At 35.6% G+C, this 25,082-nt stretch overlaps 1 protein-coding gene across 9 annotated transcripts in view; it reads right to left on the minus strand.

Moving 5' to 3' along the window:
* Positions 1–25,082, minus strand: part of NCKAP5 (NCK associated protein 5) — a 1,174,517-nt gene that overhangs the window by 108,264 nt on the left and 1,041,171 nt on the right. For all 9 annotated transcript variants that reach the window (XM_007494075.3, XM_007494074.3, XM_056797182.1 and 6 more), the window contains one exon: positions 13,515–13,605. In XM_007494075.3, the coding sequence (XP_007494137.2) occupies positions 13,515–13,605 (91 nt within the window). The remainder of the gene's footprint in view (positions 1–13,514; positions 13,606–25,082) is intronic.

Here is a 25,082-nt window from a genome sequence, read left to right on the forward strand (position 1 = left end):
CCCTGACACTCTTTTATCTGGTTGAATCCTAAACCCAGTAGGAACAAACTACTGTAAACCTTAAAATTTCTTAGACTTATGAATGTTGGAAATTTCCCCATTGGGAAATTTCATACTTGAAAAAATTTCCTACTGATAGTTAAGAACTCTATTGGAATATGAAACTCCTTGGCATGGGAGGATCCTTCTCCTCCCTACTTAAGACTACTTTAGGACAGAAACCTTTTGCTAAACAATGGAAAGGGCTTTGACCTATGCTTAAGCATAGAAGAGGAAGTTCTTTGAGTCATGATTGATTTTAGAATTGATACAATAGAGATACTTGGAATGACAGAACCAGGTCTTGGAAACTACAATCTCCACTCTACTCAGAGTAACAGGATTTAGGAAGGGCTGCAGCAAAGATCAAGATTTAATTATTTGAGAATATGACCTTCAACAGACATGTGCAAAGGGGACAGACCTCTGGGCGGTCCTGGGTTAAGCTAGAGCCACCATTGGCACAGGGGAGACATCGACAGTGATTGGGAGATGTGAGAACTGAGAGGGGGTGATTGCTCTGAAGAAGGTTTGAGAGGAGAGAGGTCCTGGAGGGAGAGCTCCTGGAGAGGTCTTGAAGGAGGCTGTGGAAGGAGAACTCAGGAGGAGTCAGGAGGAGAATTCTCTGGAAACATTTCTTGAAAGGAGGCTCTCTTGAAGGTGGAGCCTGAGGTTGGCATGAGAAGCCTTACCTAGAGAGATCTTGGGTGAGTGATAAAACCAACTGACTGATTTATCTCTTAGGACTGAGGTCTAGGCCTTATTGGCTTGAGGCCCTTCATTCTTATTCCTTTCTTACTTTCTCTCTTTTTCTATTGATTAATCAGTGTATTATAAATTAAATTTCTCTATAAAACCCAGTTGGCTTGGGCATATTCATAAATTGGGAATATATTCCCTGGCGACCATCTTATATTTATATAAAACCAAGACACAGTAGAAAACATATTTCAGCGGTCATAATTGTTATATATTTCCCTTGCTCCCAAACATTTTAATTATCACAGTTTATGGCTCCCACTCTCTTATCTACAACTATTTAACGCTCAAAACTATTTTAAATCTAACACTACCCACCAACGTTGTAAGTTCCATGGGAAATCTGCCACTTCTTACAGATGTTTAATGCAGAGTCAAATACACATTTCCTTGACACTAGGACAACACTGTAATGGCTATGATGTTGGTTAACATTTGTGGAATTGTAGATATTTTAAGCAAACAAAGTTGGTTCCCTCTCAGAATGGCCTCCTGAGGTTAGGACTGATTCAGAAGTAGATAATGAAGGTGAAATCCATGGTAGATTTTCCAGTCATTGGGAAGTCAACTTGAAGCACATTGAGAGTTGACTCAATTGAATTGCAAACTCTGGCTGTTTATTAAGGCCCAAAGAAAGCTTCCCTTCAACATTTCACTGCTTTCCTAATCAAACAATCCCATCTGTAGAATTTCACTTTTAACAACATGAGAAAGAAATTGGAAACCGATTCAATGCCATGGGCTTGTCTAGGACAATGTTTCATAACTTGGTAACCTCTCCACTCTTCCCCTCCTGCCCTTGGTAAGTCATTTAACCCATGACATATTCTCTTGGCCAGTGAGTGAAAGATAAGGCACATACCAGCTCATTATCTAATGGTGTATAAAACGTGTGGATCAAACACTATATCAGTGATAAGATGATTGCTAAATGACTCTTCTCAAATTTCATCAATGGTCTGATGAAAGAAATCGAGACTGACATGGATCAGTTATTTCTTTGGCCCTAGCATTTCTGCAGGGTGGGGGATACTTTTCTCAGAAATAGTTTAAGTCCTTATTGGTTGGATGTGACTTCATTAGACGTGTCTAGTTTTAATGAAATCGCACCTCAACAGATATATCAGTGAGATTCTTTTTCTTCCTCCCCCACCTCTTTTTTTCCCTCTCACACACTTCTTCAATGATGATTTCCTTAAATAGAGGACACTTCCATCCCTGAGATCAATTTCTTCACCTCCTTCCTTCTGACATGTATTTCATTACAGAACTCCATTTTTATCTCCATAATTTGTTATAGCCCTCACCTAATCTCTTCCAAGCACTTTAAACCTCTCTAAAGCAAATGTATTTATTCAAACATGTCAGACTTAATGGACATATCATAGTGTAAATCCTCCTGGCTTTGATGCATGTATCACCTTAATTGAGGAGGATTTTCATTAAGTGTCTATGATCGAGTTCTGTGAACGGTTTGATTGTGGAGATTCTGCGAAGCTACCTGCTTCTCCCCTGGCAAGGAATAGCAATCCCTGGAGCCCTTTCATCACTATCTCCCAGCCAGCCACTAGCTTCTTAGTGTCTATATTCCCTTCAGACAGATGGAAAACGGCTGTGTTCAACACCTAAACCTCAGGAACTAAAGCTCAGCTGGAAGGAAACTGTATGGTCCAATCTGTGGTAATCCAGGGGTAGGGGAGGCTGAATTGTTCAGGTCATCAACAAACTTCAGTTTTTAACCTCCTCTTTTACCACTAAAGCCTCTGACCAGAATCCCTAAATAGTCTAGTGGAGGTGGTGTACTTCACCTCCTCTCTCTGTTCCCTGCCTGCACACCTCTTGTGGATGTGCTAATAAGTGATAGAGGCGAAGTATGAGCAGCTGAGGGATGGATAAATGTTTGATGTGGCAGGGAATCTGCTAAAGGCTTCATCAGTCTCTGAATATTTGCGAGATGACTAGAGGAAGCAGTTTAAACTCCTACAGGTTTGCTGAAGTTGCTTCCACAGTTTTCTATATGAATTACTGAATCCTTTTATCCAAGGGCTGTTTTTACTCATCAGTTCTTAGCTCCATGATTATGGATGATTTGTATATATTGAGTCCTAGGGACCCCTGCCTTTTGTGTTTCAACATGGCATAGATGGCAGATCATCATACTTGAAGTCAAGAAGACCAAGTCAATTCCCTTTTTTGAACCTCAAGTTCTTCACTTATAAAAAAAGAATAATAATATTCATACCCCCCCAACAGTGTTGAGAGAAAACACTTCTTTCCTTTCTTCCATCCATCTTTCACACAGAGGTCAAAATAATCTTTCTAAAGCACAGGTCTGACAATGAGACTCTTTCCCTGGGGGAGAAAAACCCTTTAGTGCATCACTGTCATCTGATAGATTAAATATAAACTCCTTAGCCATTAGAATTTAAAGTTTGCCAAACTCTGGTTCTAATCTCCCTTCACAGCCTTATTTCATACAACTCATCTTGACTGACTCAATTTTCCAGCCAAATTCTACCACTGTTTCTCAATCTTGTCATCTCCCATCTGTCTAAACTTATATGGATTCTCCTCACCCTCTGGCTAGAGTATACTTCCTTCTCACCTCTACCTTTTAGAAGTCTTCTTTTCCTTTAAGATTTACTTAGCCAGGTACCAGCTACTGAAGGTGGCCTTTCCTTATCTCCCTTCCCAGGTAAAATAATTCTTCCCCTTTTCAGATTTTCCTAGAGTATTTGTATGTATATCTCCTTTGTTCCTATGCATCTACAAATTTTGTAGTTTTAAGTCTTAGAATTTTATAGAAATGAATATTTAATTTATTTTTAAAAATGAAAATTAATTGTAATAAGGTTTGTTTTTTGGGGGGAGGGGATTTGTCATGCTCCTTTGAGACAGCTGGGAATGCTGTTGCCAAAATCTGGCACTGGATTTATTTTATACTTTATCAAATCTAGCACTAGGGATGGTCCTAGGCAAAACTATGAAAAAAGGAAACCCTTTCATCCTCTCTGGAACCCACTTGATCTGCCAGGATTAGTCCCCCCATTTTTCCCTTTTAGCTACTTCTCACCTTCAAGACATCCTCTATTTCTGACTCTTCCATACTTCAAACATTTGATAAGCTTATTTCTACTAAGATCTTTTATTAAATGCCTTAATTGCCAGTAAGGGTTTAATGGGTCTACCTTCCCAAATAGCATTTGCATTTTAACGAGGGCCTTAAATACCTTAACCCAAAGCATAACTAAGCATAATTTAAAGCATGTGCTACAGCCAAAGACTTCAACCTAAGCTAGAAGCAGAGAGAATTCCTAAGAAATCAGTAAGAAGCAAGCCTGGTAGGAAAAAAGGATTGATATCCTTAGACAACATCAACAGCAGTGTAGTATTAGGGGTGTGAGTTGCTCTTCTTTGTATGTCTTCTGGCCACATGTGTTTCATATGCATATACCTCTTCATGTTTGTTGCTCATGTGAGTTCACTCTTTCTTTTAATTACAATTTCTGCATAGCCGTACTTTGCCAAACCAACAATTCTTAAACATTCTCATAATAAATTAGCTTGACCTTTGGAGTATGTCTGTCTTCCTCATTCTAATTTAATCCTTTACCAAAACTTTCCTCCCTTTTCTCCTTTCTTATAACATAATGCCAGTTACTGGAACATATTAGGATCATAGATCTCAGTCTGAAAAGGACCTCAAATGCCATGTTCCTTCCTGACATAGATGGTGACCTTTACTCATATTCTCCTACCCATATTTCTTCTCTCTATTCAAACCCATCCTTTATGGCCTAGGCTAAGTCTTTCTTCATATAAACTTTGCCATCCATTCCACACAATATGGATTTCTTTTATCTCTGACTTCTTACACACAATGTTTATTCTCTTCCCATTCTGTGGCAGGACTATGGATAGATCCTCCTGGGATCTCAGATTAGATGCCAGAAAAGGATAAAGTTTAAGGTTCTTGCTCAAAGAATAATCAGATATATTGAATTAGTCAAAATGATTCAGAATTTAGTGACTAGAGATGTGAAGTACTAAGATAAGTGATGAAAAGGAGAAGGAGGAGAACCCCAAACAGAACTGTAGGTACATCACTGCCAGGATCTAGCAGAATTCAAGGAACAATATAAGATCCATGCTCTGGAAAATCAGGAATCAAGTATTTAATACAAAGAGAGCAGGATGTGGTTGGATTCTATACAAAGTCCAGCATGGTTCATCAACACTCGACTTTGAAGGGGCATAAATGTGTATGGGGTTTTTTTTTGTTTTTTTGTTGTTGGTGGTTAGAACTTCCAGATGCCTTAAATTTATCTAGTTCATCCTTTCATTTTCTAAATTGTATCCAACAGCAGGAGGTTAGCCTTTCCTTCTAAATTAGTGACAACTAGGCAGTTCCCCCCCAAATTTTTTTTATCAGCTTCACTCTTAAAAGCAATGGCTGGCTGCCTCTAAGTTGCAGCTGCAGCAGAAGACACTAGAGGATTTATTGTCTCTATTATTCATATAGTCCTGCAATGAAGCTCATTGTATCAGAGGAGTGACCCTAGGCTGCCCAAGGTTAGGTCTATGGAACACAAGCTTTGGCTGTTCCTACCAACCTGGAAAGCCTTTGAGTATGAACCCAGTTTTGGACTGTAGATCTGTTGTCTGAGAATCAATTTAGTTCATTTTAGGAAGGCTTTTAACCAGAAAATTGTAGCAGCCTGCCATAGCTACTAGTGAAGACTACCTACTAAGGCATGGAGGTATTTCAGTCAAAAAAAGGGATAATCTACACTAATGAAATCAGAGAAATAAAAACAGATTTTAGTACTTGATATAGATACTATATGCAGTTTGTGTGTGTCTGTGTTTGTGTACAGTATTAACTATGGCAAGTAGTTGGTCTAATCAGACAAAGTACTGTTTAGACTCTAAGGTTCTGAAGGGTAGCATTTATATCTTCCAATTCAATTGCATCCCTTCAGTAACTGGCACAGTGCCAAACAGCACATAGTAAGAGTTTTAAAAAAATTATTACTGATTGAACCAATGAAGTAATACATCAAAAGTTCTGGTAAGGACTCCATTGTTCAAAACATTACATGAAAGAATCAGGGTTGAATTCTTTCCTTCTAATGACCACTTCTTTAGCAGTAGCCAAATCTGAGGATGCTTTCGGGGTGCCTCAACTATGTATTGTCTTCCTGAATTATATAACTTGAAAAAATGTAGTCCTCCCATGAGGATAGATGTGCAAAAAAAGGTGGGGGAGAATATATTAGTGCTTAGAATTAAAACATTAGGTAAAAAAGAAATCTTTTCCAAGTTCAGATTCTAATACCACGTAGAGCAGTTAGGGGGCACATACAAAGCTGATATATTATGAAAATATAGATTGAATAAAAAGAATGTTAAAATAGGAGGTGGTATGGTTGTCATTTCTCCTATATTATTCCTTTTCAGAAAACAGATGATTCCATTTCCATTCAGACAACTTTATGCCAAACAATTTTATATTGATTTTGTATTAAAAATAGTATTCTGTTTAGGACCACTGGGAACAAATAGCTGGATGTTGTATCACAGAAGAGTTTATTAGCACATATGGCCACCATACCATGATACTCTGGGTCTCTTTTGTGATAAAAAATTTGCAACCAAGTCATCCTAGGGATAGGAGCACTTAAATAAATTTAAATCTTTTGACTTCTCATACAAAGGAATTATCACATTAGCAGATTTTAATTTCATGCCAGTATATCAGCAATAGAACTTTATCAAAACTGTCTATCAAAATTTTTATTTTGCCACCCATGTTTTGTTTTGATTGTTAATATTTCTTCCATTATATAATTACACTTTAGTGTGTACGTAGTATTCAAAATATGCGATTAAGTCCAACTATCTTCCATTTCTGGAATTTTGAGTCTACTTAACTTTCTGAAATATAATTTAAATGAAAAGAAAATAAGATTGCTATTCTGTTTACATTAAACTCCCACGATTCTTTCCAAGTCCATCCCTCCGAGGGGAAAATCAGTAATATTCTTCTAAGACTGATGATTATCAAGAGCTTTAATTGATTGACAGCTACAGCACATCAGTCCTTCTGACTTGAATATATATTTTTATTTAAGGAGTTGGAAATTATTAGATGCATTTTACCAAGGGATATAACTTTCATTCCATTGAGGATTTCTTCAAACTCATGCATACTTTGTTGATAATTAATAATATCATGAAAATGGGGATGGCAATTTACTCAGAACACAAGTGATTTTCCTTTATGGTAAATTCTTGATTATCTATACTAATGGAGTCAAGCAGTAGTTTCAGGGAGGAAATAATAAAAACAATTTATATTTGACTTTGGAGTTCATTTTAATATTTGTTTCCCAGAAGATTTACTTTCTGATGTTTTTCTTAGATTAAAACAAAAATGAGTTTGCATTTCTTTAATTTAACACATATCCATTGATGGTAGAGAGAAATAGCATAAATTTGTAGTAGGTAGTTGGGGAAAGCCAATATGAGATGAAAAAAAAAAAGAATACATTACTGTTGATCGTAAGTATGTAAACTTCAGGTGGAAAATGGAAGGGCTGAGTATATTCCTATGGGATGTGAACGGTTCTTTGTTTCCTTCCTTCCATGTCAGTGCTTACAGTAATCATCGGAGATCTCATTCCACACCCAGATAAAGCAACTGAATTCAAACTATATTAAGTTCTCGTGTTGTCCTTTTTATCAAAGTCCACATTCTAGCATTAGCCAAAACCTATTCCTTTCTGAAAGATAAGGGATTGGTTACATCATGTACTTGCCTTCAAAATGGATTTGGTACAGTAATGAATGAATGAAAAACATTTGAGTTTAAACTCAAATGTCTCATATATCGCTTGTAGATGCTTGCTAATTGACATGAGTTTCTTAGGAGCTATACTTGCTACAAAGGCATAGCATTTGTACTCATTGCCTACAGTGGTCGGAACATTTTCTCCTATGTGGTGTTCTAATCTGTTCACAGAATTACTGAAGTACAGAGTTGAAAGGGGCCTCAGTAAATCATCTAATTCATGCCATCCCTGAAAAAAGAATCCCCACCACAAAACACAAGCAAGTAAACACCTGACTTTTGAATAGAGATGCTCATTAAGAGGAAACCCACTAATATTTAAGGAAATATTGAATAACTCTAATTGTTAGAGAGTTTTTCATGACATCGAGCCTATATTTGCCCCTTTTGAACTTCTACCTATTGTTTTTGGTTTTGCCCTTTGGCATCAACTAGAATAAATAGACTTTTTCCATATGACAGTCTTTCCATTTGTGGAGTTCCTGCTGAGTCTGAAGTCATAGCATATCTGAAAGTCAGGATGTCACCACAGAAAGAACATTTCCCACCATTATCCTATTTCCTACAATTAGTTCTCATGGAACTAAGCAATAAGAGTCAGATAACTACATGGTACAGTTTGATAGATGCCTAAAGATCCTTCCTACCTCCCACCCCTAATGCCATTTTTAGTGGTCTCCAAAAATAAAATCCCACCAATAGCAGGATTCCTTTGAGGTGAGGTATTGTTTCAAGAGTGCTGCTACAAAAATATAAATATGAGACCTTGGAAATGAAACAACACATTAATCCCTGTTATATTACCATGAATGAGCTCATTAGGTTAACAAATTGACATACACTGAAGAAGCTGATAGAGAATAAAATGACTCATAATATGAAATATTGAAATGGGAATTTTAATTTGGAGGGAAAGAAGAAATCAAATCAATCTCAAAGTTTAAGCAAACACCTAGTATTATCCTAGGTCTAGAGTATGAGCCATTGGCTGGGTTCTTAGTGGAACAGAATAGAGGAAAATCCTTGATACCCATTGGGCAGCCCAGATATGTTAAGTGGAGGAGAAAATGAAGCGAGATTTGACCCAATTTTTGCGTTGACACTTATAAAGAATGTTTTGCTTGGAGGCAACAGTGGTTTTTAGGATTGATCCTGTATTATTACATAATGAGTGGCAGGCAACATGACATAGTAGATAGGGGTGATGAACTGACATCAGGAAGACATAGGGACAGATCCTTCCTCTGACAATTTTTAGCTGAGTGATCGTGGTTAAATCATTTGGCCTCATTTGTAGAAGGAAAGAAAGTGTTGGACTTGCTAGTCTCTAAGGTCAATATTCTTACTAAATGTGATGCTATGATGATGCTTCCTATGCTTGAGATACCTTCTGTTTCTTTCTGAAGGTAATAGAGAATGAAATGTAGAAAAAGAAATATTATAAAGGTTATACTAACTCTGAGGTCACTGGAATATCTACTGATCAGTCAGTCTATAGAGTAGCCTATTTATTTATTCTTTTCCAGGGTACCCAAAAGGATACAAAAGTGTCCAATTAGCTTTGGCAATTATAACTAGGGACCTGATGTCATGGAACTTTTTTTGGATTTATTTTCACTGATCTTTCAATCCTAATTGTATTCCTCAAATTCCCTAAATTTATGATATTTTATATTCTATTCATTTCCTTTTCAACTTTTTCAAATATTTATTCTTGATAGTTTCTATGGGCTAACCTTTTATTTAGAAAATCTTTCTTATTTTTCTGCTCATCAGTTTACACAAATATATGTAATACTTTATCTCACTAAGAAGACTTTCAGATATGAAATAATCATTTTATAACTTGGGATGTGAGGCAGAAATTCTATACTGTGAGAAATGGTCAGAGGGAGAATAGCCTGCCTGGCCCATTGCAGCAGTAGTTTCTCAGTGGCCAAGTGATCTGCTATGGCTCAGTCTGGAAGTCTTTAGGAGCTGAGTGGACTCTCAGGATGAGCCTGGAAGCTACTATATACAGCAACCTGGCTGGACAAGCTAAGCAGTAGTAGTTACATGACCTGCTTGAACCAACCCAGAAGCAGACTGACCCATTTAACCCAGATATTTCACCTCACTAGAAAAAAAGCTCAGCAGACCAGTGGAGTGATTCATCCATCACTGATAGCATTCTGAATTTTGGGAGGACAACCCTCTGGAAAACAAAGAAGGATTTTGAGACTCTACTGCTTCAGAATTGTGTGACCACATTACCCATGCATATTACCTACATGAGTACCTCTCTGCCATTGTAATACTCTCCCTCCCTGAGACTCTGTATGTGCATTAGTGGGAAAGTAGATTTCCAGTTTAGAATTTGATGCTTTGCAACTATTGTTTTTGCTAAGCAATTTGAGAAAATACCTTTGCTGAAGAACTAACAGACATTAAGGTTAAGCTCACCAGTAGAGGCTATGTTAGAACTAGAGCCATTCAAGGGTTTATCATTAGAACCCTGAAAGTGGTGGCACTTGCCAAGTTTCCGGAGCTATGGTAGAATGCAGAAGTAAGCCCATGGATGGCACATATAGAATACAGAGGCTATCCCAAAAGTCTCAGTGTAGTAATTTTATTTTTAAAATTTTATTAAATTAAATACCATATATTGTATATTGCATAATATTATAATATTTGTATATATCTCTAATTCAAGTTATAAGTTAATTATGTTTTCATGATCCATTGGGGAGACTGGTCTCCCAAAGGATCATAGGGGAAATGTATTGATTTAGAATCTTGAGCCCCAAACTATTATTCCCATAATTCCCTTTTCCCTTTCCTGTTTGTGCATCTTATTATGTTGATTGAGGGTTTGAGTTCCACTTCCTCGATTCTGGCTCTCTCCCCCAATGCTTAGACCAGCGTGGAGGAAGGGAGTGATTTTTTTTTCCCCACTGGCATTACTTTCCCTTTAATCCAAGTTGATTTTAATAAATAGTATTAAAATAATACTTGGAGTATTAGATATTAATTTTAATCTTTATAATATATAAACAATAATATATACTATAACATATATTAAATATAATATAACAAATATAATATAAAATATTTTAATATCCTTTACCCCTTACTTTCTGTCTTAATAACAACTCTAATACCAAAAGGCAAGAGCTAGGCAAACAGGGTTAAGTGACTTGCCCAGATCACCTAGCTAGGAAGTGTCTGAGTCCAAGTCTCCTCAAATCCATGCCTTGAACTATCTACTATGTTACCTAGCTGCCCCTCAATTAGGTAATTTTAAGTTTTAATATATTTAATAACTTAAAACTGCACTGAGATTCCTGGGACATCCTGTATAGATAAATATAATCTGTATAGTCCCACACATTAGGACAGTGAGCAAATGTATCATATATTCCATTTATACTATCTAGACTAATTTTTTTCATGTTTTTTGACCTGTACCAATTAAAGATGTTATAAATAAAAGAAAATATTTTTAATATCTACAAGTCTGTTTTCATTTCACATATCTTGTATTTCACAATAGACTCAATGATCAGCCAACTCTTCTATATAATCCCTTTGTAATCAAGCTGTATTGCCCAATCTAAGATCACAACAGAAATACAAAAAGGATCTCTGATTCATTTGTTGCTCTTGACTGTTCCAGACATTAGTCAGCACTTATTAGCCCTAAAATTTAAATTTATTTAGCTTGTTTCCTCTACTTGGAAACTTTATAATGGATGGAAAATGGATATTAGAAAGTCTCATTGATTTCTGATAATTAAATACTTTAGAGTGGTGGACTATCATTCTTTTTCTCTAAGAAAGTATTGCAAGTAGATATGGAGTTTCTGTAGGTTTTGAGGGGAAAAATATTAAAAATGTTTTTAAGTTAGTTGGCTCAGTTAGATCCTGCCTTGGTAGCAATTGGCTAGGTTAAATGACAAAATACCTGTCAGCTCAAAGTAACTTCATTTTTTTTTTTGAAGATAAAAACTTTCACTGTAGTGAAAATCTAGTCCAGACATACTTTTATTTCCCCAATCAAAAGAGCCCTTAATCTATTTAAACCTACTTTCAGTCATTGTAGTCCTTTAAAAAGATCAGCCCCTGACACACACACACACACACACACACATCACTGATTTTACAGGTCCGACAGCACCTAATTTTAGAAAAATAGCAACTCATCAGTGCTTTCTATAGTGTCAGGTTTGAGGGTTGTTAAATAATATTTAACTTGCACATTAGCTAACTATGCAGAACTGATAACAATTTAAGCATTTTACATTGACAACTATAATAAAGGGTGTCTTTTTGGAATAATAATCTTCAGACTATGCTCATTCAGCTCTACTTTGTTAAGACTTTTGTATCCCCAATTACAAATGAAGAGAATAATAATGTGGTGTGCCAGTCTCATTAACTGTGGGGATACAACAATTCACTCTGATAAACTGTAAATTATAGTTTGCGAATCAATGCTGTGTATACTAGGAAGTCGGTAGTAAAGTATACCAACATGGAACTGACAGCATGAGGTGATGCTGAGAGCTGGCAGCCAGAGATATTCTCAGGAAAGGGCAGGACCAAGGAATACTGATCAAATCCAGAAACAGGAAAGCTGCGAGAGCTGTCATCCCCCTGCAATGATGTAGTCAAGATTATCTCTAAGGTGCCTGAATATGATTTGTAGGAAAGAATTCAATCACACATTGGCATCTTTTGTAAAATCAAAATAACCACAAATGCTCAAATTCTAAATTACTTTGAATTTCAAGAACAACATATTTTGCATTTCCTCCAAGATCGTCAGGAGCTATTAAAGATATCATCTTGTGGATCTCCCTGTTAGGATCACAGCTGCTGACAGCTCTTCAATCTACTGCTTACCACCCATTAGGAGACATTCTGAAAGTGTCAGCAAAGGCCTTTGGTCTTGAGGAACTATAGACTCTACACTCCATTTGTTCTGCCCAATTAAAAGGAGTCGCTGATAAGCCAATTTCATTTAAGAAATGGGGATTTTTATAATGAGGCCTTTACCAGAGAGAAAAGAGTGGGCTGGAGAATTGATCAGTAAGTGTCTATCTCCAAGTTTACCTTTGGGGGGGGATTGAGGGGAGGAATATGACTTTAATCTACTGGGCTTTATTTATTTACTTTTGGTGCAGATTTATGATTTATTTAGTGCAAGATACTGCTAACAGAGGAGCTGTCCACTGATGCAGGTTTCCAATTTGTCTGTATTTTACATCATAGAAAGTTGCTGGGGGCTATGAGAAGTTATATATGTTTCAAAGGCAACACTTGAACCCAGGTATTTTTGTCTTCAAAAGGGACCCTATAGATACCATATCTCTGCCTTTCAGGGTATTTTTTTCTAACATCAAAATATAGCATGATTTCCATTTGTCTTTTAACCCATCAATACCACTTATTTCCTAAAGCGATCAGGGAAAAAGGAAAAGAAATAAAGTATTTTTTTACAATATAAAAATATAGGTGAACTATAAGGCATAAATAAATGTGATGCTGGTTAAAAGTGATTAAGTGCAAAAGCAAGCAAATTTTTGTATTGGGAGTTCCCACTTTCCTCTGCTTGGTATTCTGGGGCTTTGTTTATTCCACCCTGCCTAATAAACACCTAATAAAGATCTGACATCTCACCACCTTTACTTTTTCCTTCCAAAGTCTCCAGAGCTGTCCAAGCAAAGGTAAAAGTGTCTGTGTTGCCTAGATTTCCTAAAAAGAGCTGCATTAAGAAATGGACTCCAGGACTCCAGGAATGCAATGAGTCAAAAGAGAGGTACTACTTTTGCACAGGAAAATGACACAATAGTGAAAGCAGTAGGAAAATATTAATCTGTACCTATTATGTGGTTTTGAAATGGAGAGTGTCCTCTATTCTCCATAATGGTGTCCTCTTCATCCTCTTGAAGACTTTCAGTGACCTCTTTTATCTGTAAAAACAAGAAAACACAGAAAATGCCTTTCTTAAATTCTTCTGCAATTCTCAGCAAAAGGGTATTTTCCACAGCAAATATATATATATATATATATATATATAACTGCACTGAATGGATTCATTATCATTTTTAATTATAACAACTGATTTTCAGACATATAACCTTAGTTTTGAAAGTGAAATTTTACAGGGCATATTATTCCACAAAAGATTTTGGAGATAACAGCTTTGGGTTTTGTTCCTTTAATGAAGTCTGTAACACAGGCCTGTCAAGAAAAATTAAGGTTTAAAGAGGTGTAATTTCTCTGGAGAGAATGACTTCCACTACAATTTATTTTAATAAGAATAAAGAAATACATTCAGGTCTCTACTGGTGTGAATCTTGGAAATTTTTGTGTTTTATTCATTCTAGGACAAAACAATGAGGTGACCTCAGTGTGGGATCAGTGACCTGGAGAATTGAGTTGATTATTTAGATAATTCAGGCAAAAACAATCCCCTCCCCCCGGTCTTTTACCTATAATAACCAGATAATTGAAAAAGGTGTAGGAAAACAAGAGAGGGAATTAATTACCCAAATAATTACTTAAATTCTCCATGTTGCTTTGCATGTCTAGATGCAGCCTCAGTGTGAATTCAAAGTTTTTATTTTTATTTTTAATGTCCTAATTAAAAGACATTTCTTCTGGTCAACTAGAAAGACAATGGCAATAATATAAAATGGGTAATGCATTAAGAATCCAAGTTATGCACATATGTTATTTAATTGCCAATAGATCTGCTCTGGGACTTGGGTGGAATGCCAAGGAGCCATTATTTTATATTTGCACTGTGGAAAGTCACACAGATGTATACTGACCTTGAGCTCAATTTAGCTCCCTGTTTTTTTTCCCCCATTCCTCATATTTAATGGAATAAGACTAATTATTTACATTTTATGGCTATGGTTTTAATATTAGACTGTAATTGGTGCTTAATAGGTCCAATGTGGATTGTCAAAAGAGGCCAAATTGAAATAGATCTCTAACTCTGCCTACCTCAAGCCAGGGTAATGCAAACTGATAAGGGAGTGGATAGCCAGCACCTTGCCTTGAGTGCATTTAATTGTTTATTTGCACCTCCAAGAGAAAAGGGTAATGTAGGGGTTTTTCTGCTTCTTGCAATGCAAATCTATATTAGTAATAGAGAAGAAACTTGCTATATACAAGTACAAAGCAATAGCTCTGTTCATGTGCACTCTGGAAATGGCAGAAATATGTAGAAATTGCTTTACTAGGTCAGACCTATATTTCCTCTGATCTGACAATTTGTTTCTCATTATGGAATCAAGGGAAAGTCACAGTTGTCTTCCCACTGATGTCAAAATAATAATTAAATGTAATTAGAGATGTGTCCTCCAACATACTAATTTCCTCTAATAAGGATTCCATTATGGATCTATCCTCCTGACTTATTTTTTAAAAGCTTTTTGGAATAGATTGATAATTTCAATCAGTGGTTATTCTTTGCGTAATACATTAAAATTTCTACCTGCAATGTGAGTCAGTTGAAGAATTCATTGACCATTTATGAAGAAACTAGCAGGGAGACAGCTAGGTGGCACAGTGGATAGAGTGCCAGGTATAGAGACTGGAGGTCCAAGGTTTAAATATGACCTCGGATATTTCTTATCTGTGTGACCCTCAGCAAGTCACTTATCTCCAGTTGCCTAGACCTTAATGTTCTTCTGTCTTGGAACTGATATTTAGTATTGACTTTAAGATGGAAGGTAAGGGTTTTTTGACATTTTAAAATCTTATTATGGCAAGACCCTGTGGTAGGCATTGGGTAGACAGAGATGAAGAACATCATGATCTCTGTCCTTTAAAACTTCACAATCTAATAGGTGAACTATAAGGCATAAATAAATGTGATGCTGGTTAGAAGTGATTAAGTGCAAAAGCAAGCAAGAAAACACTATTCTTGGGAAAATTTGTGGAAGTAGATCAAGTAATGCTTTGTGGAACTGCCATCACCAGAGTGAAGTCTTTAATTAAGAAAAGGATGTGGAAAGCTTAGATGAAGGGGAGCATTCTAGGCATCGAGACTGGTTATATGCATGCATAGAGGTAAAAGATCAATCAATAACTATTGAATAGTAGAAACTGGACGTAGAATTTTTAATTCCCTGAAGACCTAGGTTCAAGTCTAGCACCCAGATCTAGCTAAATAACTATAGGCTTTAGTTCTTTATATTAAAATAAAGAGAATTGAACTTGAAGGCTACATGGTTCCTTCCAGCTCTAAATCTATAATCCTATGACCCTATAATCATTTATTAGTACCTGCTAGGTGCTGAGAGTTTGAAGATGAATATGAAACAGTAGCTGACCTCAAGAAGTTTGCATTTAAGTGGAGGAAATGACATGTATACAGAAACATACCCAGTTAGTAGTACTGTGAAGGAGATTGGGGGAAGGCTGCAAAAGTAGTCAGGAGTCTGAAAGCAGAGAGCCTTGAAGAGCTGATCCATAGAATTTGTATTTTAAAGGATACAAAAAAGGCAGTCACAGAAGTATTGGGGGGGGGTGGATAGAAGAGACGGGTCAGGCTTTGGCCTTAGGAAAATTACTTTTTTTACAGCTGCGTAAAATAAGGAGCAGTACAGGTGGCAGAAAGAGCAGTTTGGAGATTATTATACCAGTCTAGACTAGACATGATGATTGCCTTAACTAAGGAAACTCAGAGCCTGAGAAAAGAGAAAAGGACAGATTTGAGAGATATTATGAAAAATCAGTTACATTTTAATCTTCCTAAATTTAATTCCTTCAGATTTGAAGGGATGCCCTCAATTTTAAAATAGGGTCCTCTGAGTTCACCTTATTCCTTTACTTATGAATTTCACCCATAATTACTTTTGTCTTCATTTTTCCAAACAAAAGAATAATAGAATGTGAAGTCCATAGGTTTTTTTTTTTAAAGGCTACAAGAGATTTCAGAAATCATCTAGTTCAATCACTTCATATTATAGAGAAAGGGACCAAAGTCTAAATTGAGTAAGTTGTTTGAGGTCACTTAGGAAGTGAGTATCAGATCTAGTAGTGGTCCATTCAGACAGGTCTGTCTCAATAGCTAGAATGCTTTCTTTCATCTAAACTGTTTCAATCCTTTTCTTAATTAAAGAGTCTGATCTCCAGTGATATCAATTCCAAGAAGTATTACTTGGTCTCCGTCTACAAATTTTCTGGAGAGCACTTTTTTCTTGCTTGCTTTTGCCCTCAATTACATTCTACCTTGCATTGCATATATTTGTGCACATGGTATATTTTACTGATTAGATTGTGAAGTATTTGAGGGCAGGGATCATGTTGCTGTTCATCTCTATCTAGCTAATACCTGGCTCAAAGTCTTAGCATAATAGGTCTTAATAAATTGTCAATGAATTCTTTAATTGAATTAAAATACAGAAAGAAAATTGAACTTATTCCCAAAAGAGTTACTACTGATTGAAATTATTATTATATTCCAAAAAGCTTTAATTTTTTTATATAAATTAAGAGGCTAGAAAATCCATGATTTGACTCTCAGTCCCTTTATGTATGATTTTTCTCTGCCTTTAAACTTTGCAGTTCATCCCCTTAAGCATCGTACCCCCTATCCAGATCACTTAATTATATTAAGGATGGGTTAATTTTTTTGTGGGAGTTGGATCCTCTCCAGTTTTGTGAAGGCTTTTTTTTTTTAAAACCCTTACCTTCCGTCTTGGAGTCAATACTGTGTATTGGCTCCAAGGCAGAAGAGTGGTAAGGGCTAGGCAATGGGGGTCAAGTGACTTGCCCAGGGTCACACAGACAGGAAGTGGCTGAGGCCAGATTTGAACCTAGGACCTCCCGTCTCTAGGCCTGGTTCTCAATCCACTGAGCTACCCAGCTGCCCCCTTGTGAAGGCTTTTTTGTGCTCAGGATATCAAACAGTTTCCAGGAACAGATGAACTCTAGTTTCAGGTTAGAAAGCATTTTTTTGGTATTGCTTGCAAACAAAGGTTTCTTCTTCCCCTTTAACTGAGTTATATCATTACTTCCAAGTTAAAGTCTTTTATAGATAACACAAAAGCCCTCCAATGCCAGAGCCATCCAAATATGGTCTGATATTTTTTATACAGGCTCAACTACTTATGTTCACCCTGGGTGATTTATCATAGAAATGGAGACAGAAGGGCAATCACTAGGTCTCCAAGAAACCCATGGATAACATAATATATGTTGTATTATAAATAAATTCAATACTAATGACAATGAGAAATAGGAAAAAGAGAATAGACACGTCAGATGACATAACTAATACATGAGTTCCTCAGTCAACCTGACTTGTTCATGCTAACAGACTTAAGTAGAAAGTAGTAGATAATTTTAAAAAAATTAATTGGCTATGGATGACAGCTATAATTTATTTTGGCAGCAGATTCCCTTTACTAATTATATTATTCATAGGCTGAAATTAAAATCATTTGGCATTCAAGAACAGGCATTGGATGAGATCACGAGAATTACAGGGAGCTTGCAGGGACCATACTGAGTGGTGAGTGGGAGCCAATTTGGGATTAAGGAATCACCATAAATAATACAAGAAAAAAATTGCTTAAGAGTTTACAAAGTCCAACCATTCTGGAGGGCAATTTGGAACTATGCCCAAAGGGCAACAAAAGAACATCTACCCTTTGATCCAGCCATAGCACTGCTGGGTCTGTACCCCAAAGAGATAATGGACAAAAAGACTTGTACAAAAATATTCATAGCTGCGCTCTTTGTGGTGGCCAAAAACTGGAAAACGAGGGGATGCCCATTAATTGGGGAATGGCTGAGCAAATTGTGGTATATGTTGGTGATGGAATACTATTGTGCTAAAAGGAATAATAAAGTGGAGGAATTCCATGGAGACTGGAACAACCTCCAGGAAGTGATGCAGAGCGAAAGGAGCAGAACCAGGAAAACATTATACACAGAGACTGATACACTGTGGTATAATCGAAAGTAATGGACTTCTCCATTAGTGGCGGTGTAATGTCCCTGAACAATCTGCAGGGATCTAGGAGAAAAAAACACTATTCATAAGCAAAGGATAAACTATGGGAGTGGAAACACCGAGGAAAAGCAACTGCCTGAATACAGCGGTTGAGGGGACATGACAGAGGAGAGACTCTAAATGAACACTCTAATGCAAATATTATCAACAAAGCAATGGGTTCAAATCAAGAAAACATGTAATGCCCAGTGGATTTACGTGTCGGCTATGGGGGGTTGGGGGGAGGAAAAGAAAATGATCTATGTCTTTAATGAATAATGCTTGGAAATGATCAAATAAAATATATTTTTTTAAAAAAAGAGTTTACAAAGTACAAGGGATAATGCTAAACATTGGGGGTACAAAGACAAAAGAAAAACAATTTCTGCCCTGGAGGAGCTTACATTCTAGTGGAGAGAACACACTAAGTACATAATAAAAATAATAGAAATAAAACTGAAGTGAAAGAAAATACTAATTACTGGTAGGATAAGGGATGAGAAGGTTGAGAGAAAGCTTCCTGGAGGAAGTAAGGCTTTGAGTTGAGTTCTAAAATTCCTGAGAGGAAGCATGGGTAATGTTAAAAGAGTATAAATTCATTGAGGGTGCAGACTAGTTTTGTTTTGTTTATTTTTGGCTTGTTTTTGGTATTCCCAGCACAGCTCAGGGTCTGGCACCTAGCAAATGCTCAATAAAAGGTTTGTTTTTTTTTAATTGGTTGATAGGGAATGGTTTGAACAAATTCATGGAGATGAGACATTCATAATAAATTTTTTAGAGTGACTAGTAATTATTTTGGTGGAAATGGAGAATTCATGAAGGGAGCTAGTATTTAATAAGGTGGAAAGGCATATAGGTGTTAACTAGTGGTGGTCCTTAAATGCTCAAATAAGAAAGTTGCATTCTTCCTATTGGCAATGGGATAAGAAGCCTGAAAAGTTTTGAGTAAGTAGTGACATGGCCAGACCTGTTTCTTGCAGAGATTATTTTGGTAGTTGTATAGAGGATAGAATAGACAAAAGAGAGTCTGGAAGGGATACCAACAAAGAAATAGTGCATTTGTATTTAGTAAGAGATATAAAGAATCTGGATTAGTGAGATGATTATATGAGTAGAAGACAAGGAACAGAGGAGTGAAATACAATTTTCAGTGGGTGAGTGTGAGGGACAGTCTGGATGGACCTAATTGCATATAATGAGGCCAATAGGAGTATAGGCAAGCATGGAAAATACTGACTAGCCCACAAATCCAAAGACAGCTCAAAAAGAACTGTGGTTTTCAAAATAACATTTTTCTGGCCCCTACTCTTAATGCACAGACAGAAAATACTATCAGTAACATCACTACATGTATGGCAAGGGGTAGAAGTAGCACTCAGATAATTAGGAATAGAATTTGCCAGTAGTCCTTTTGACTATCAGTGTTAAAAACTACTACTTTTCTAAGGAAGATTCCAGGATATTTGGAGATCTTCTTTAGAGAAGCACTAGTTTATACTATTGACATTCAGGGTGCATGATTATTATTAGTGTCAAAATAGCATTAACAGGTCTATCTTTTACAAACAAAATTGGAATGATAACTTTGCAGTACGTCATAAGAGAATGTGCAATTATTGCCAGGGTTTTATGCTATTTTAACCAAGAGATACTATCTATGATCATGGGATGGTTCTTTTTAAAAAAAATTTCATTAGCCCTTTTTTTTAAAGTATAAAACACTAGAAAAGTGCCATTTATTTGAATTGGGTAGTACTAGTCTTTATCCCTTATCACATAATTTTATAAAAGAGTTCATATCCATCCATAATCCCATTCAATTCTTAGAGGGTCATAAGGTATATACTACAAATATCAAATATTATTGTCTCAATTTCCTAGATGCAGAATTTAAAGTTGAGAGAGATTAAGTGACTTACTTTCCCATAGTCAAAGTGATAGTCAAACAGTAGACCAGACATGCCTTTTGACTCCAATTACAGAGTATTCTGCTCTATAGAATAGCACTTTGTAATCTTCTAATGCCTTTATACTCTTTATTGTTTTATATTTACCTGTGTATCTCTGTTATTGGCTCTCCCCCAGTGTGAAGTGGGAAAATCCCCCCCATCCATGAAAGCAGTGACCAAGGCACTTTTATCTTTGAATGACTTAGACCTAGCATCATGCCTTTTACATAATAGAAGCTTAATAAATGCTTGATGAATGAATGAATTGATGGTTCTTTGGATGATCTCTATCTATAAATATTATGCTGGATTCTTTATATATCTCCTCCTTGAATCCATATAAATTTAAGAGATTTTCCCAAAGTCACATTATATTTATAAGGTTCATTTAGAAAGAAGAGGAAAAAAATGTTTTAGATTGTGAGGTATCCTTGAAAAAGAAGAACACAAACTTGGGAGTCATTGCCTTTTAATTTATTTAGAAATCTATTTCTTTTGCATTATGAAAGGTAAAATATGCATGATTATTATTAGCATCAAAATAGCATTAAAAGCTGTGTCTTTCACTTGCAAGAATGTTGGAGTGACAATGTTTTGCAGAACTTAATAAGAAGAGATTGATGTGTAATTATTATCCTGGTTTTGTGCTCTTTTATCCCCATGGCACTCTCCTTTGGGGATGACCCTTTCTTGCCTTTTTATTAGCACTTGTGTCTTTTAAGAGTAAAGACCATTAGTGAACAAAGGAAATGATACAATTATACAATTCAAACATATATTTGAATCAAAATAGAGATAATCAAATGATTCTTCTGTTGAAAGGCATGTATACATAATACATGTGTGTATATTTGAGTATATTAAAATGCATATAAGTTTATGTGTATATTTATATCTATATCTATCCATCTATCTATGTATCTATCTATGTATCTATCTATCTATCTATCTATCTATCTATCTATTATCTTATTAATTCTGCTAACTTTTCTTTGTCAATTTAGTATTTCTGATAGGAGCTTGGAGAATAAATGTTTGTGGAAATTTTAGACATTTATAAGAAGACATGACATATCTGGCTTCAAAACAGAGTACAGCAATATCTGACTTATTTACTTAATGCTCATGAGTATTTGACTTTTGGTAAGCCATTTAAATTCTCAGCCTCAGTTTCCTCATTTTTAAAAAGAAGAGGCTAGATTCGGTGGCCTCTGGTCCATCCCGACTTGAAATACATGATTCTAATATAACTCATTCAGGGAATGTGATTCTTTTCCTCTTAAAAATACTTCTAATTGAAAAGTACTTATATAAAAGCACAAAGCAACATAACCTTTGTATAAATTATATAAAAATGAGAGGTAAGTGGAGTGTAAGTGATAGCATGAAGACTTAATCCTTTGATTACCACTTTGAAAGAAAAAAAGGATTCAGTTCTAAAAAGTATTAAGAGAAACTTTTGCACCTTCTTTAATGCATATACATTACTATTTAAAATGGACCTATTATTACTATCTATCTGCAAATATGCAAGGAAACAATCTTCCAGTAGTAACAACATGGAGAAAAAGATGGAGTGAAACAATTAAAGCTTTTTTTTTAGGAAAGGGTTTAAGGCATCTTGGTTTATGGTTTTTAATCATAGATCACTTTAGACTAACTCCTTCACTATTCAAAAGGGAAAACTGAGGTTTGGAGAGTTTAAAAGGTTTGCCCAAGGTCACATAGGCTGGAAGTAGCAGAGCTGGAATATTCAAATACAGACCCTCAGGACTTCAAATTCAGTCTTCTTTGTATTACACTATATTGCTTTTCCCAGTCTTAATTAAAGAGGAGCCATTGGATTTTTAAACCAAAATAAGTATAGTGTGAATTGAAACTTTCAAGCCCAAAGCATTATTACAAATTCTCTGCATCAGGCTTTAAAATTTAAAACAAGCAGATATCAACATCTCCTTAAAATTTTTTTAAAGGATTATCAAATGTATATCTCCAAACTAAGGCAACTCAGTGGATCCATGGACAGAGTGCTAAATCTAGAGTCAGGAAGATTAGAATCAAAACGAGGCCTCTGGAATAATAGCTATGTGACCCCAGACAAGTCATTTAACCTCTCTTTGTCATCTAACAGTACCTATTTCCCAGAGTTATTATGAGAATAAAATTAGATAAATATTTATAAAGTGCTTTGCAAACTTTAAGGTATTATATAATTGTTGGATATTATAATTTTAATTATTCACTGTAACTAGTATTGAAATATAATTATATTACATAAATTAAATTATTAAATTAAAATAAATAAATAAAATAAATGTTATATATATATATGTATATATATATATAATAAATATAATGTAAACTCCTTGAGGGCAGGGAATCTTATTTTTGTCTTTGTACTCTTGGGATTTAACATAGTCCCCTTAATATATGTTTTTTGCTTGATTGAGCATCACTCATATTTACAAAACACTTCCAAAATGTATTAAGTGCTTCCTTGGTGGCCTTGTGAAGCAAGTGGTACTAGTATAATTGTCTCCATTTTAGAAATGAGGAAAAGTGGGCACAGCAAGCTTAAGTAACTATACAAACTCAGATTTCCTCTTGTTAATACCAGTGATCTTCCCTCTACTTTTATCTCCCTTCACTACAGGACATCATTGCTTTTCAGTTGTTTCAGTCCTATCTGACTCTTTGACCCCATTTAGGGTTTTCTGGGTGGAGATACTGGAGTAGTTTGCCACTTCCTTCTCCAGCATATTTTATAGATGAGGAAACTGAAGCAAGCAGGGTTAAGTGATTTGCCCAGGGTCACACTTCCAGTGAGTTTTTGAGGCCAGACTTGAATTCAGGTCTTCCTATCCACTATGTCCAGATCCCACTATAGAGAACACTTTCACTGAGAGTAATAGATGTAGAAGGGACTTTGACCATTAGTTTAACTTCCTCATTGTATGGATGATGAAATGGATTCCCAAGAAGATTAAATGACCAATTCCCTTCAGGTCACACAGCAAATCATTGGCTAAATTAAGAGTCAGAAAGCAGGCTTCCTGGCTCTCCTTTCAGTGTTTTGCACCTTAGCTTGGCTACAAAGTCTTAATTCACAATTTATTTGTAGATAGCCTCAAAAGGTACCAGAAGTTCTCAGTACTGTTCTGCCACTACTTCAGGTGGAAACAATCATTACTTTTGTGGCACTGAACAATGTCAGTGGATTATCATACTAAGGATTACAGAGATGAAATTTTTAAAAAATGTAATTTACCTTCAGAAAGAAGCTAGATAGATATTCATTTAACAAAATATTGCATCTACAGGGTGCGGAAAAGCTTCCCTAAGTGATTAATTTTCCCCTAATAGCTAACTAGAAAAAAATTAACATATCTCTATCATTTATGTATACTTTGGGCAATCTAGATACTTCACAGGAAAAATAAGTGTGCTTCTTAAAGATATTCTAAGAGGTCTAAATGACTCTCATTGTTACCGGAGAAAGACTATATGGGGGAGAGACAAAAAGCATTGCAAATTACTTCAGCATTAGGAAATAATAAGAGAGTAAAGATGAAATTGTAGAAGCAAAGTACAGGGATTTTTTTGTGTGGGTTTTTTTTTTCTTTCTTGTACTTCTGTACAGTGAAGATATACCCTAAGCTGTCAGAACCATATTAAATGGGGCATAGTTAAATTGAGTGGCTCTGATAAGGGCTCCACTGTGCTATCAAAGTTTTAGATCAGTTGGATTGAATTTCTGGCATATTGCACATTTCCAGACTTTCATTCTCTCTTTTTTCCTTTCAGTGACACTACAAGGGCAGCCTTAGATATGCTTATAATTTGTGGTTTTATAATGCAAGGGACATCTACATTTTCAAAGAAGAGATGATACCATGGAAGCCAGGAGCAAGGAAAAAAAGTTTTGCAAAGTACACACACAGTCTGCATACTATTTCTGAGAGCTTGAAAAATGACCTTGTATCTGCCTTGAGTCAAGATAGTTATTTGAATGAAAAATAAAAATGTGCATTTGCCTAAACTTAAAGTATGGCTATAGTACTTTAACCTTAAGAACTCTAAACATCAATAATGAAGCTAATAGGTTTTCCACTTCCCATTATGATTATGCCTGAAAATTTCTCCTCCCTTGAAATATCTTCCAAAGAAATGCATAATTGCTTCATATTTCAAATTTTCTCTCAGAAAATGGTAGCAAGTGCCATATTTTTATAGCCTTCTTTCATAAGAATAAAAAAAAGTTATGGATATAGTCCTTCAATAAAAAGCAGAATTTTTGTAGAAATGTTGCAAATCTTTCATGAAGAGCAAACGAATAGAACAAAATCAATTATTTAAGTAAAAAAAAAGACTATGGGCATAGCATAAGATGTAGATACATATGCAGTTTGAAATATAAATATTGGTTAAAGTTAACACACCCTAGGAAGATATACATGGCTTCCTTTTAGAGGGAAACAATTTA

The sequence above is a fragment of the Monodelphis domestica genome, chromosome 4, assembly GCF_027887165.1.
Source record: "Monodelphis domestica isolate mMonDom1 chromosome 4, mMonDom1.pri, whole genome shotgun sequence".
In the NCBI taxonomy this organism is placed as follows: Eukaryota; Metazoa; Chordata; class Mammalia; order Didelphimorphia; family Didelphidae; genus Monodelphis; species Monodelphis domestica.